This window comes from Lynx rufus, unplaced genomic scaffold, assembly GCF_022079265.1.
Source record: "Lynx rufus isolate CCGP_SWC_20201006 ecotype Redwood Valley unplaced genomic scaffold, mLynRuf1.p SCAF_49, whole genome shotgun sequence".
Lineage (NCBI taxonomy): Eukaryota > Metazoa > Chordata > Mammalia > Carnivora > Felidae > Lynx > Lynx rufus.
Window position 1 is genome coordinate 468,003 of NW_025814866.1, and position 16,092 is coordinate 484,094.

General features: G+C 46.7%; 1 protein-coding gene across 1 annotated transcript; it reads left to right on the plus strand.

Moving 5' to 3' along the window:
* Positions 1-666: 666 nt before the first annotated feature.
* On the plus strand, positions 667-16,049 carry TEX28 (testis expressed 28). Its single transcript, XM_047098423.1, is given in 5 exon segments — positions 667-678; positions 4,102-4,841; positions 15,148-15,283; positions 15,776-15,883; positions 15,885-16,049. Coding segments are annotated over 5 exon segments (1,161 nt in total).
* Positions 16,050-16,092: the final 43 nt, after the last annotated feature.

Sequence of the window (16,092 nt, forward strand, 5' to 3'; positions counted from 1 at the left end):
TGGTTACAGATGTCCAGCAGAACGTGCATTTCACTCCCTTGCAGTGTTCTCTCCTGAAGCCTTTTGACTTGCCCCTCCAGCCACTAGCCTGGGCTCCCCTTCCATCATGCTGGAGATATCCTCTGCTTCCTCTTGACTGGTCTCATCGATCCCATCTCAACCTCTTTCTTAGGTTCCCCTCTGGTTTTGGTGATACTCCTTCTCTAGTAGCTTCCAGAGAATGAATGCAGACAGGGTGAACTATTTCGGTTCTTTCATATCTTTAGCCTAATCTCACAATAGACAGTTTGGGTACAGAATGCTAGGTTGGAAAATCATCCCTCCCCCCAGTTTGGAGGCATTACTTCATTGTTCCCAGTGCTTTGCTGAAAAATCTGAAAACGTTCTGACTTCCAATTATTTGAACATGACCTATTTTTTTTCTCTCTGACAGTTATTTTCTCAGCATATTGAAGATATCACTCAACTCTTCTGAATTTCATTAATGCCATTGAAAACTCAGCTTTCAGTCTAAAGGTCATGGTTTTTTTTTCATTTATTTTTTTTATATATATATGAAATTTATTGACAAATTGGTTTCCATACAACACCCAGTGCTCATCCCAAAAGGTGCCCTCCTCAATACCCATCACCCACCCTCTCCTCCCTCCCACCCCCCTAAAGGTCATGGTTTTAAAGGTAATTAGCTTTTTAAATCTGGCCTTTTTTTGAGAGACAGAGACAGAGACAGAGAGACAAGGCATGAGCAGGGAAGGGGCAGGGAGAGAGGGGGACAGAGAATTCCAAGCAGGCTCTGCACTATCAGCGTGCAGAGCTCAATTCAGGGCTCAGAATCACGAAACTGTGAGATCATGACCTGAGCCGAAATCAAGAAAGTGATTGAGCCACCCAGGTGCCCCATAAATGTGGTTACTTTTAAAATCTTGTGTCTAGATGTGGTTCTATTTCTCTTTTCCTGTTTGGGATTTATTGGGCTTCTTGAATTTGTGTTGTCTTTTGTCAGTTCTGGAAAGTTGTTTGTGACTCTCTCTTAAAATCTCGCCATTCCCTCATTCTATTAGACTTTCGCATTTATTTTCCACGTCTTCTGTCTTTCACTAGTTTTTTTTTTTAATTTTCTGTTTCTTTGTGCCTCTGTGTTGCATTCTGGATGCTTTCTTTACTAATTCTCCCTCTAGCTATTTCTAACTTGCTACTATATCCATCTCTTGAACATTTAAAAACTTTTACAAATGTGAAATTTGGCAGATGTATGTAACGGCACAGGAAACATCAACAGACATTTCGGGAAATAATGATGATGTGAACTGACGTGTAACTACTACTCAGGTTAAGCACCTTGGCCTCCACCTGTCTCTCCCAATCACGACCCCTTGCTCCCACTTTAGTGGGAGCCACTATCCTGACACTTAGGCTACCAATGCCCATGCTTTTCTTTATAGCTTTATTGTCTGTTGTCCCTAAACAACATCATTTTGTTTTGCTTGCTTTTCAACTTTACATGCCGAAACCACATATAGTGTGGATTTTTCCGTGTTTAGCTTCTTTTGTTCTATATTATGCTTGTTCATTCATATTTTCTTTTTTTTAAAATTTTTTAATGTTTATTATTTTTTGAGAGAGAGAGAGAGACAGGCAGAGAGCAAGCAGGGGAGGGGCAGAGAGAGAGGGAGACACAGAATCGGAAGCAGGCTCCAGGCTCTGAGCTGCCAGCACAGAGCCCGAGGCGGGGCTTGAACTCACAGACTGCGAGACCACGAGCTGAGCCGAAGTCGGCCGCTTAACCAACTGAGCTACACAGCGCCCCCGTTCATTCATATTTTCAAGGCTGTAGTTCACTTTCATTGCTGTATAGTAGTATGTTGTTGAATATTTTGCAGTTCGCTTACACATTTTACAGCCGATGGGCAGAGGGTTATTTCTAGCAGTTGGCTATTGGGAACATTTGTGTACCTGTTTCCCAAGGCCATACCAGTGAATGCAATTGCTGGGCCATTTGATATACATGTCTTCAGCTTTACAGTTTAGCACTGCTTTTCCAAAGCGCCCGTACCAGTTTCTGTCCTGCGGCTCCACTTTCACCGAGGAGCCCGCTTCAGATCCTCTGTCTCCCTCTCTCTCTGCTCCCTCCCCCCACTCACTCTCTCTCTCAAAAATAAATAAACATTTAAAAAAGCTTTTTAAAAAGTAGAAACAGAACAGAGGCTTTACCTGTTCTTTTGTAAGAGTTTTTTTAAAGTTAAATTGTATTTTTTATTTTTTAAAAAAAATTTTTTTTTAATGTTTATTTATTTTGGGGACAGAGAGAGACAGAGCATGAACGGGGGAGGGGCAGAAAGAGAGGAAGACACAGAATCGGAAGCAGGCTCCAGGCTCTGAGCCATCAGCCCAGAGCCCGACGCGGGGCTCGAACTCACGGACCGCGAGATCGTGACCTGGCTGAAGTCGGACGCTCAACCGACTGAGCCACCCAGGCGCCCCTAAATTGTATTTTTTATACAATTTTTTTAAATTAAAAAAATTTTTAATGTTTATTTAATTTTTTTTAAAATTTTTTTTAACGTTTATTTATTTTTGAGACAGAGAGAGACAGAGCATGAACGGGGGAGGGTCAGAGAGAGAGGGAGACACAGAATTTGAAACAGGCTCCAGGCTCTGAGCTGTCAGCACAGAGCCTGACGCGGGGCTCGAACTCACGGACCGCGAGATCATGACCTGAGCCGAAGTTGGCCGCTTAACCAGCTGAGCCACCCAGGCGCCCCATAATGTTTATTTAATTTTGAGAGACAGAGAGAGACAGTCAAGCGGGGAAGGTGCACAGAGAGGGGAAGACACAGAACCTGAAGCAGGCTCTGGGCTCTGCGATAGCAGGACAGAGCCAAGTGCGGAGCTTGAACTCACAAACTGCGAGATCATGACCCGAGCCAGAGTCAGATGCTCAACCAACTGAGCCACCAAGCTGCCCTTAAATTAAAAAAAATATTTATTTTTCAGAGAAAGGGAGAAAGAGCACGAGCGGGGGAGGGACAGAGAGACACGGGGACAGAGGATCTGAAATGTGCTCCACGATGACAGCAGAGAGCCCAATGCAGGGCTCAAACTCACAAGTGAGATCATGACCTGAGCCAAAGTTGGACGCTTACCCAACTGAGCCACCCAGGCGCCCCAAGATTTGATTTTGAAGTAATCTCTATGCCCAACATGGGGCTCAAAGGCATAACCCCGAGATCAAGAGTCACACCCTCCGCTGACTGAGCCACCCAGGCACCCCTCCACCTGTCGTGACCTCACCTGCCTCTCCTAGCTCATCACCATGCACTCTGCCCTGGTCCACTGTCTCCCAGCTATGCTGCTATGGCCATCTTTGTTTGAAAGATGAGAAAACTGACTCTCTGAGTGGTTTATTAACTTGCCCACATGAGAGGTGCATTCATTTGCGTTACAGTAGTTTTTTTCACCCCTGACTGTCAGCTCTCTATGAGCAAGGAATGTGTCTGGCTTCTGTACCACATGGTAGGTGCTCAGGAAGTGTGTGTTGAATGAATGATCGAATGAAGGAATGAACTCGTCGGGATGCAGATCTCCTTGCCTCCCTCTTCGATCTGCTGGCGGGAGCAATATAATAAAACATATGAGTTGATGGGAATGAGCTCATTACGTACTTTATAAGATGAGATCTATACCAATACAGTTGGTATTTGTGGGGAGAGAAGAAGTCCAAGAACAGACAGGACAGGTGTGGAGGGGGGGATTCTAGCCACCTGAGGGTTCTAGCGAGGTCCATTCATACAGCAAAAAGTCAGGTGCTCAGTCAGAGGAGTGTGCGACTCTTGATCTCAGAGTTGAGTTTAAGCCCCATATTTGGTGTAGAGAGGACTTTAAAAAAAACAACTGGGTGCTGAAAAGAAAGGGAGAGGGGCCCGGAAGTTGAACTTGACCTCTCCAGTCTGTGTTGGGCCCATCTTGAGTGCACAAATGTTGCATATGTAAGTACCTGTGCCTGCAGCTGAGCATTATTACAGAGTGAGACGACGGTAGGTCCACTTGTACCGTTTGCAGCTCACAGAAGTACCTGTTAACCATTCCTTGTTTCCGACACAGGCAGAATATACCAAGAGCCCAAGTGCGGCCATTCTCTCCGACGTTTCCTCCTGCAGGTCCCTTTCATCCAGCGAGGACGGCACCCCCCCCCCCAGGGGCCATTCCAGTTTGTCAGATGGGGAGCTGGCCCGGAACTTACAGGATAGTGTCAAGCACCGCTTCCTTTACCTCTCAGAGCAGCGGAGACTGGAGAAGGCCAGTCGGGAGGAGAACACCGTGGGCTACCTCAAGCTGGTGTCCAAAGCCGACCAGCACCACGCCCCCCACATCTGGCAGGACTTCGAGAAGGTGAACCAGTGCGCCTCTGCCACCATTGCCCAGATCGAGCGAAGGCTCTGCCGTTGCCACCGGCAGCTGCAGGGGCTGGAGGGGGGCTGGAGGCCCCAGGGCTTAGCGCCCAAGGCCGAAAGCAGCCCGCGCCACTGCAGGCGGCCCAGCGAGAAGGCCCCGTCTTCAGAGTCTCCCAGGCCAGGTGGGGAAGACTGCCTGTCCACCAACCTGTCTGATATCGTCAGACACTTGCCCCTGGCGAGCCACTTCCCAGCTTTGTGGCCGGGGAAGTCCTGGGGGACAAAGCTTGTGGCCCAGCAGCGAAACCTGCTGTCGCGACAGATGAAGGAGGACCTAAGAGAAGTCAGGGAGCTCCACCTCAGCCTCCAGGTGTCCTATCCAAGCCTAAAGGAGAGCCGTCTGATGGGCCTGCAGGTGTCGCTGGTGTCCCTCCAGGAACAGAAATGCAGGTGAGGTGGCCCCTCCGCTGCAGCCTGGGCTGTGGGGTCGGGCCCTCCCCCCCCCCCCCCCCCCGCCCCCTGCCCCGCCTCCAGGGCTGTCGCTGGGAGAGTGGAGGCGAGCAAGGACATGGGTTTGGAGGGTCGCGGGGAGGGGGAGGGGGAGAGGAGCTGGTCAGTGTTTCTTGGGCCCCTGGACCCCGTGGTGGAGAGGGCTCGTCCCCTGCCTGCTGTTGTGCACCCGCCGGGGCCCTCTCCTGGCAAAATGGGGCTCCAGCTCAGGGTCTCGCCAGCTGACCCCAGAAGCCGTAGGCTCTGCCTGTGGTGGTGGGAGACACTTGCGGTGGCGGTGAGCCCAGCGGGCGCCCGTCATGGGTCAGGGAGGGGTCCTGCACATCCCCATCTGTGAGCATAATGTGTGAAACAGGATGCCCTACCTGCCACGATCCCTTCACCTGTGCTCATGGCTGAGCTGGGGCTATTTCTTCTGAAAATGATTGCCTTCTGGGGAATGCTTTCTCCCCGCTTTGTGGCGGGTCGAACTTATTTTCATCTAAGGTGAGACCAGGGATCACAAATAAGGGGGGAAAGGCAAACACAGTCTCTTGAGGACCCGCACCGTTCCTATTTGGACCTTTCTTAGGGTCCTAGTGGCCCTCAGGGGTGCCACCCTCTCTCCCCTGGTCCCCGCAGTCTGTTGCATCTGGTTTTTGCATTAGCTCTAATTCTTCCAAAGCCTGGCCAGAGAGGGAGGTATTACATGGATGACCCAAGATTCCCAGTAAAGTGAGAACTCTGCCATCCCTTCTTAGCACCTGTGTGTCTGTGGGGAAAGAGGCACTTGGGGATCAGTCCTCTTCTGCTTTCACAGGGAAGCGTTACCTGCATTTACACTGCTTGACAAGTCTGTGGGGGACGCCTCAAAACTACTGCAGGGCAGCACAGTGTCAAATAAGAGCGCCGATCAGAATTATGGGTTTCTTTTGGGTGTGATGTTTGGAGGACGGGGCAACCGAACCCAACTCTTGGGACTCTTAATGGCAACCCCTTTGTCAAAATACCATTTCCAAGATTGGATTTATATACAGCGAGACTAGAGCCCAGAGGCAGTGACACATATCCCCATAAGTTTCCATACCGCCAGGCCAACAGGACTGTTGTGCTCCCATAAGCTCTTAACCCCTTAGCAAATCAGGATGTGCCCGCAGCGCGGGGGAGCAGGGTGACCTCCCTCCCTTGGGTTCCCTGTGAATTCTATATGCTTGCACTTCTGAAACAACCACCCCCACCACCGTTGGACTGTGATAGGAGTGTGCTGTAAGCTTTTGTTGTGTTCAGCCACCGAGATTTTCCACTTGTTGGCCATGGCAGTTAGCCTATCTTGATAAATATACATTAGAAGCAACAAAGCAGGTCTGTAGGACTCTGATTTGCCAGGAGACATGGAGAATGGGCGGGAGATGACTTTATATAATAACAGTGACAGCAGGGAGCAAATAGCATTGTCACCTGTGGTGTTCAGCGACCCACTTTACAGATGGGGAAATGGAGTCTCAGAGAGGCACAAGCCTGAGAGCATGTCAACATGTCCTGGCCACGTGGCTTCCTAATCTAGGGTGAAGGGGACACAGGAATTCATTGAATTTTTTAAAACATATGTCTCCTTTCAATCTTTTAAAAAACCTTTATGTGAGCTAGATGTAGACATGACATATGTGTTGAAGTCAGTAAAGTGTTACCTGGTGTTCATACCTGTACGGTCACCACCCAAGCCCCTGTGATTGTCACGTCTCCTCTGGTGTGTCACAAACTGAGATTTCAAACCGAAAAGTCCTATGACACTTCTCACAGGTAAATGTTTCCTTTCATGAGGTCTTCCTTCCTTCCTTCCTTCCTTCCTTCCTTCCTTCCTTCCTTCACCACTTTTAAAATGTTTTATTTATTTTTGAGAGAGAGTGCAAGTGGAGGAGAGGCACAGAAGCTGGGGGAACAGAAGAGTCAAAGTGGGCTCTGTGCTGACAGCAGCGAGCCTGATGTGGGGCTTGAACTCACGAACCGCAAGATCATCACCTGAGCTGAAGTCAGATGCTCATTGACCGAGCCACCCAGGTGCCCCTTTTCTATTTTTTGAATTGAGATGGAATTCACAAAACAAAATTATCCATCTTAAAATGTGCAATCCAGTGGCATTTAGTACATTCGCAGTGTTGTGCAACCACCACCTATATTTGGTTCCAGAACATTTTCATCACTCCAGAGGAACACCCCACCACTCCCCATTCCCCTAACCCCAACCCCTGGTAACCACCAGTGTGCTTTCTGTCCCTCTGCATTTGTCTCTTCTGGATACTTCATGTAAATGGAATCATACGGTATATAGTCCTTTATGTCTGTCTTCTTTCACCCAGTGTAATATTCTGAGATTCATCCAAGCTGTGCATAGGAATAGATCACTGTTTCTTGCTCAGCAGTATTCTACTGTATGGATGCACCACAGTTAGTTTACCCGTTCGCCTGCTGCTGGTTGGGGCTGTTATGAATAAAGCTGCTATGGACATTCTTGTACGTCAGCTTCTGGTGGCTGCCGGGACCTTAGCTTGTGGCCACATCACTCCAACCTTCAAGGCCAGTATCTTCACATCTCTCTCTGCTGTTTTCATATGGTCCTCTTCTCTGTGTGTAAAAGCTCTCTCTGCTTCCCTCCTATAAGGACGCATGTGGTTGCGCATTTGCTCAGGAGGACCTACTCGGTCCCTGCTGCATTACCCCACCCTACCTGCAGGGCTTGATCCCTCCTACGTTTGTTTCTTCATCTCAGACTTCTTCAAGTTGCAGGCCACTAGTTTCTAGCTCAGTTTGCCAAAAGCCAGTGCTCAGGTATGATCAAGAATAAACTCATCTTCAGGGCACCTGGGTGGCTCAGTCGCTTAAGTGTCTGATTCTTGATTTCGGCTCAAGTCATGATCTCACTGTCATGAGATCAAGCGCCTGTCAGGCCCTGAACTGGGTGTGGAGCCTGCTTGGGATTCTCTCTCTTCCTCTATGTCTGCCCCTCCCCTGCGCACACTTTCTCTCTCTCTCTCAAGATAAAATAAACTTAAAAAAAGGATATACTTTTCTTCAACAACAATGATGTTTAGGACAATTTGTATTACAAAGGGTGGCCTTCACAGCTTTGGAAGATTTGGGGGGCATTTTGGTTGGCTGGTCGTCATGTTGTCTTTGTAAGAGCATTTTCTAGAGTGGTCCATTTGCTGGACTAAATGCTCCAATCAAAAGATATGGGGTATTAGAATGGATTAAAAAAAAAAAAAGACCTATCTGTATGCTGCTTACAAGAGACTCATTTTAGAACTAAAAACACCTCTAGATTTAAAGTGAGGGGATTGAGAACCATCTATCATGCTAATGGACGTCAAAAGAAAGCCGGGGTAGCCATACTTATATCAGACAAATAGATTTTAATTTTTTAATGTTTATTTATTCTTTGAGAGAGAGAGAGAGAGAGAGAGGCAGAGCATGAGCAGGGGAGGGGCAGAGAGAGGGAGACACAGAATCTAAACCAGGCTCCAGGCTCTGAGCTGTCAGCACAGAGCCCGATGCAGGGCTCGAACTCACAGACTGTGAGATCATGACCTGAGCCGAAGTCGGTCACTCAACCAACTGAGCCACCCAGGTGCCCCCAGACAATAGATTTTTTAAACTGAAGACTGTAACGAGAGATGAAGAAGGGCACTATATCATAATTAAGGGGACTATCCAAGAAGATCTAACAACTGTAAATATTTATGCCCCCAACTTGAAACACCCAAATATATAAATCAATTAATAACAAACATAAAGAAACTCATTGATAATAATACAAGAATACTAGGGGACTTTAACACCCCACTTACAACAATGGACAGATCATCTAAGCAGAAAATCAACAAAGAAACAATGGCTTTGAAAGACACACTGGACCCAATGGACTTAACAGATATATTCAGAACATTTCATCCTAAAGCAGCAGAATATACATTCTTCTCGAGTGCACATGGAACATTCTCCAGAATAGATCACATACTGGAGCACAAATCAGCCCTCAATGAGTACAAAAAGATCAAGATCAAGAGTACAAAAAGATCAAGATACCATGCATATTTGCAGACCACATGCTATGAAACTTGAAGTCAACCACAAGAAAAAAATTTGGACAGACCGCAAACACATGGAGGTTAAAGAACATACTAAGGAATGAGTGGGTTAACCAGAAAATTCAAGAAGATGTAAAAAAAAAAAATACAGGTAATCAAATGAAAATGAAAACACGACAGTCCAAACCCTTTGGGATACAGCAAAGGTGGTCATAAGAGAGAAGTATATAGTAATACCGGCCTATCTCAAGAAGCAAGAAAAGTCTCAAATACACAAACTAACCTTACACTTAAAGGAGCTAGAAAAGGAATAGCAAATAAAGCTTAAAGCCAGCAGAAGAAGGGACGTGATAAAGATGAAAGGAGAGATAAGCAATATACAAACAAACAACAGTAGATCAGATCAATGAAACTAAGAGCTGGTTCTTTGAAAGAATTAATAACGTTGAAAAACACCTAGCCAGACTTTTCAAAGAGAAAAGAGAAAGTACCCAAATAAATTCATGAATGAAAGAGGAGAGATCACAGCCAACACCGCAGAAATACAGACAATTATAAGACAATATTATGAAAAATTATATGCCAACAAACTGGACAATCTGAAAGAACTGGATAAGTTCCTAGAAATATACAAACTACCAAACTGAAACAGGAAGAAATAGAAAATTTGAACAGACCCATAACCAGCAAAGAAATTGAATCAGTAATCAAAAAATCTCCCAACAAAAGTCCAGGGCCAGAAGCCTTCTCGGGGGAATTCTACCAGACATTTATTTATTTTTTATTAAATTTTTTTAACGTTTATTGATTTTTGAGAGAGACAGACAGAGCATGAGCAGGAGAGGGGCAGAGAGAGAGGGAGACACAGAATCTGAAGTAGGCTCCAGCCTCTGAGCCATCAGCACAGAGCCTGATGCAGGGCTCGAACTCAATGAACTGTGAGATCATGACCTGAGCTGAAACCAAGAGCTGAAACCAGGAGTCAGATGCTTAACCAACTGAGTCACCCAGGTGCCCCCCCCCCAGGCATTTAAAGAAGAGTTAATACCTATTCTTCTCAAACTGTTCCAAAAAACAGAAATGGAAGGAAAACTTGCAAACTTCTTCTACAAGGCCGGCATTACCTTGATTCAAAATCCACACAAAGACCCCACTAAAAAGGAGAATTATAGGCCAATATCCCTCATGGACACAGATGAAAAAATTCTCAACAAGATACTAGCAAATCAAATCCAACTGTACATTAAATTAATTATTCACCGCGATCAAGTGGGATTTATTCCTGGGCTGCAGGAGTGTTCAATATTTGCAAATCAATCAATGTGATGCACCATGTTAATAAAGGATAAGAATCCTACGATCCTCTCTACAGACGCAGAGAAAGCATTTGACAAAATACAGCATTCTTGATAAAAACCCTCAACAAAGTAAGGATAGAGGGAACACACCTCAACATCATAAAGGCTATATATGAAAGACCCACAGCTAATATCAACCTCAATGAGGAAAACCTGAGAGCTTTTCCTCTACGTTCAGGAACACGACAGGGATATCCACTCTCACCCCTGATATTTAACATAGTACTGGAAGTCCTAGCCTCAGCAATCAGACAACAAAAAGAAATCAAAGTCATCCAGATTGGCAAAGGAGCAGTCAAACTTTCACTATTTGCAGATGACATGATACTCTATGTAGGAAACCCGAAAGACTCCACCAAAAAATTACTGGAACTAATACACAAGTTAACATAAAAATCAATGTACAGACACCAGATGCATTTTTATACACCAATAATGAAGCAGCAGAAAAGGAAATCCAGGAACTGATCCCATTTACAATTGCACCAAATCCCATAGGATTCCTGGGAATAAACCTCCCCAAAGGGGTGAAAGATCTGTATTCCAAAACTACAGAACACTTATGAAACAAAGTGCAGAGCACATAATGAAATGGACAAACAGTCCTGGCTCATGGATTAGAAGAACAAATATTGTTAAAATGTCCATACTACCCAAAGCAATGTACACGTTTGATGCAATCCCTATCAAAATACCACCAGCATTTTGCACAGAGCTAGAACAAACAATCCTAAAACTTGTACGGAACCAGAAAAGACTCTGAATAGCCAAAGCAATCCTGAAAAAGAAAACCAAAGCTGGAGGCATCACAATCCTGGACTTCAAGATGTATTACAAAGCTGTAATCAGCAAGGCAGTATGGTATTGGCACAGAAACGGACACATAGATCAGTGGAATAGAATAGAAACCCCAGAAATGGACCCACAACTATATGGTCAACTAATCTTTGACAAAGCAGGAAAGAATATCCAATGGAAAAAGGACAGTCTCTTCAACAAATAGTCTTGGGAAAACTGGAGAGCAACATGCAGAAGAATGAAACTGGACCACTTTCTTACACCACACACAAAAACAAATTCAAAATGGATGAAAGACCTAAATGTGTGACAGGAAACCATCAAAATCCTACAGGAGAACACAGGCAGCAACCTCTTTGGCCTCAGCTGTAGCAACTTCTTACTAGACACATCTCTGGAGGCAAGAGAAAGAAAAGCAAAAATGAACTATTGGGACCTCATCAAGGTAAAAAGCTTCTGCACAATGAAGGAAACGATCAACAAAACTAAGACAACCGACAGAATGGGAGAAGATATTTGCAAATGACATATCTGATAAAGGGTTATTATCTAAAATCTATAAAGAACTTCTAAAACTCAACATCCCCCAAATAAATAATCCAGTTAAGAAATGGGCAGAAGACATGAACAGACATTTTTGCGAAGAAGACATCTGGATGGCTAACAGACACATGAAGAGATGCTCAACATCACTCATCATCAGGGAAATACAAATCAAAACCATGATGAGGGGTGCCTGGGTGGCTCAGCCGGCTAAGCATCTGGCTTTGGTCAAGTCACGATCTCCCTGTTTGTGAGTTTGAGCCCCACGTTGGGCTCTCTGTTGTCAGTGTGGAGCCTGCTTCGGATCCTCTGTCCCCACTCATTCTCATTCTCTGTCTCTGTCTCTCTTTCAAAATAAATAAATTAATCAAAAAAAACCATGATGAGATACCACCTCACACCTGTCAGGATGGCTAAAATTAACGACTCGGGAAACAACAGATATTGGTGAAGATGTGGAGAAAAGGGAACCCTCGTGCACTGTTGGTGGGAACGCAAACTGGTGCAGTCACTCTGGGAAACAGTATGGAGGTTCCTCAGAAAGTTAAAAATAGAACTACTCTACGACCCAGCAATTGCACTATTAGGCATTTACACAAAGGACACGAAAATACCGATTCAGAGGAGCATGTGCACCCCAATGTTTGTAGCAGTGCTATCAACAATAGCCAAAGTATGGAAAGAGCCCAAATGTCCATCAACTGATGGATGGATAAAGAAGATGTGGTCTATACACACATACATGTATATACATATATATATGTAATGGAATATTACTCAGCCATAAAGAATGAAATCTTGTCATTTGCAGTGCTGTGGATGGAGCTATAGAGTATTATGCTAAGCAAAATAAGTCATAGAAAAACAAATACCATATGATTTCATTCATATGTAGAATTTAAGAAATAAAACAGTTGAACATAAGGGAAGGGCAGGGGAAGAGAGAGGAAACAAACCATAGGAGACCCTTAAATACAGAGAACAAACTGAGGGTTGATGGAGAGAGGTGGGGGTAGGCTAGATGAGTGATGGAGATTAAGGAGGGCACTTGTGATGAGCACTGGGTGTTATATGTAAGTGATGAATCACTAAATTCTACACCCGAAACTAATTTTACCATACATGTCAACTAACTAGAATTTAAATAGACGTTGAGATAAAAAAAAATAGGGTGGTTCATTTGCCTCTGCAACTGTAGGAGTGGGGCGGAGAGGATCTTTGACTAAGGGAGGAACAGGGAAGGGAGTCAGCTCTGTCGTAGCCAGGATGCTGTTGCCAGAGGGCAAAGAGCCTGGGAGCCAGAGACAAGGGGAGACTAATAGAATATCCTTGTGAATTAATATTTTCTTCTTGAATACTCTATTCAAGAATTCATTTAAGAATATGTTTGTAAATTCTTATAAATATATTAATGGCAGATCTATTCCTTGACTTCATTATCTATGAAGAGTATATTCATGAGGGGCGCCTGGGTGGCTCAGTTAAGCGTCTGACTTCGGCTCAGGTCATGATCTCACGGTTTGTTGAGTTCAAGCCCCACATCGGGCTCTGTGCTAACCGCTCGGAGCCTGGAGCCTGCTTCGGATTCTGTGTCTCCCTCTCTCTCTGCTCCTCCCCCGCTCATGCTCTGTCTCTCTCTACCTCAAAAATAAACATATATATATATATATATATATTCATTAATATATACTTGAACGTAGTTAATATCTTGAACATTCTTGTGTCTGAATCCTTCATGTAAATAGAAAGACAGTCACGGGAAATGTCCTTTCGAGTGGACACTCTACTGCCTCCCCCTCTCTGTGGGCATTGTCAGTCTGCTCTCTTCTCTACAGGGAGCAGGGCAGAGATCAAGGGAATGTTCCTTGAGATGCTGTTATGGACCAGCTCTTGATGAATTGGCTTTCAGCAAATGCCTGGGGGACATCTCCATGGGGGTGTCAGTGAAGTCCTTGAAGCGAGACCAAACCGACCCCCTCGCCTCATATTCCCTGTCTGCGCGACAGCACCATTGCTGAGGCTCTTGTGCGTGCCAGAGCCATGTGAACTGATCGGCCGCATCCTCCGTTGCCCTGTTTTCCACAGGGTAGCAGGCCCCAGCAATCCTGTGTCTCCACTACTTTTCTGCTTCTCCAGCATCACCATCCCCGACTCACGGGACAAGCGTTCCGTGGCTTGTCCCCAAGTGACGGTGCTAAAAGCCACATGGCCTCTGTCCTCTGGGCCATCTTTCCTGGTGCCCAAATGAAGAGCCTCAAAGTTTCTTTAAATTATGGAGTATTCCAAACCCAGGGAAAATGTAGAGGATAACATGGTCAACACTGTATACCCACCCTCAGCTTTCTCAAATCTTAATTAACATTTACCAAATTTGCTCAAATGTTATTTTGTTAAGAAGTAAAACTTTAATGCTTATTTTTGAGAGAGAGATAGAGAGACAGAGTGCGAGCAGGGGAGGGGCAGAGAGAGAGGGAGACCCAGAATCGGAAGCAGGCTCCAGGCTCCGAGCTGTCAGCGCAGAGCCCGACACGGGGCTCAAACCCATAAACCACGAGATCATGACCTGAGCCGAAGTCGGACGCCTAACTGACTGAGCCACCCAGGCACCCCAAGAAAGAAAACTTTAGAAGGTTCACTTGAAGCTCTCACCTTATCCCTTCCCAACCCCTCCCCTTCCACCCGTCTCGCTATCCTCATTGGGCCCTTATCTTTTTCATACGTATTTTTATACTTTTACAACTTCCACACATAGCCATAAACAACTGGTTAGTGATGTTTTGTTTGTGTTTTTTAAGAGGTCTACTGAGATGGAAGTTACGTGCCATAAAATGCACCATCGTGACTATACGTTTCAATGACCGTTCGTAGATTTACTAAGGTGTACGACCACTGCCACAATTCAATTTTTTGTTTTTGTTTTAATAACAGCTCTATTGAGATCTAATTCACATCCCCATAAAATTCACCCATTTACGATCAGTGGTTTTCAGTGTATTCACAGACTTGCGCAACCGTCACCGCTGTCTCATTCCGGAACGTTGTCATCACTCCAAAAAGAAACCCCATCCCATTGGCAGTCACTCCCCATTCTCTCCCCACCCTCAGCTGCCAGGAACCACTCATCTGTTTCTGTCTCTACAGGCTTTTGTGGAATGATTACTGCTTGCCAAACACCGATGCTGGGAATTTATATGGGATTTAATAGCAGGCATGAATAACTTAGATTTTCCTTTCTACAACTTCTAGTCTGTGGCTAGTTTTGTGAAGCTGTTGTGAAACAGGATCTGTACATGAAAGGTGTATGAATAGCAGCATGTGTGTGACTGGTGTGCGTTTCTGGTGTTCTGAGGCAGACCTGGGGGAGGAGAGAGGAGGAAGGTGGGATCCGAACCCAAGTCTAGTCTTGACGTGGGACTGCTCCTTGCCAGCACAACCCCTGGGCAGAGTGCTCAGGGAGTAGTCCCCTTGTCTTTTGCTCCCAAGACAAGCGTCGGTGGAAGAGCAGGTGAATGAGCACGTCCAGGGGTACCCGGATGACATTTGCCACCTCGAACAGAATCTGGCCCGCGCTGAAGAGAAAATGGCCTATCTGTCCTACGAGGGAGCCAAGGAAATATGGGTGAGCAACTCGCGGGGGAGCTTTTAAAGAAAGGGCCCGTGAGAAGAACAGGGATGAGAGAGGCAAACGATGAGCAGAGCCGCCAGGATGGCCTGCGATCTGAGGCAAGGGGCCGGTCCTCAGGCAGCCCCCCGCTGACGGCTCAGTTGCGATTCACCCATCTGCCACAGAGCTGGAAACATCTAGTGTCCGTGTCCCTGCCGCACCCCCGCCCCTGCCCCGAGCCGGCTCATGTGGGAACCGGGGCCCCGCAGCTTTCGCCCGCGGGGGCGCCTCGGCAGAGGGGGGCGCCTTCTGCTGGCGCAGGGCGCTCTCTCTGGGCGCCCCTGCTTCTGACCCTGGGTTAGCAAGCACGGGGGAGGGCTTTCCCTCACCTGTGACGGTCGGGCCCACTCTCTTCCGCGCTCCCAGACCCCACTCCCGTCCTTGGCCAGCTCTCGCGCCACCGGGTTCTCGGTCCCAGGCCACACTGGATGACGGAGCGTGGCCGAGTCAGCTGGGCCCTTCGCTGTCACCGGGCACGCACGCACCCTCCCGGGACGGCGCTCGCACTGGCCACCGGCCTTCATCTGCACCGTGTGCACCTGCCCCCCCACCGCCGCTGAGCTCCGGCCCGCACACCTGCGCCGCCCTCGTGCTGATCGGGCTTGGGGCCCTGGCCTGGCAGAAGCGGCGCTCCGTGTCTGCCACAGACCGGCAGGCCTGGGTCCCCTCCAGATGGAGGCGGCGTTCCGAGGAGCCCGAGCCTCTAGCAGGTGGGCCTTAGAGGGCCTGGGCTACCTCAGGCCGCCCTCCGGGCATTGAGGGCG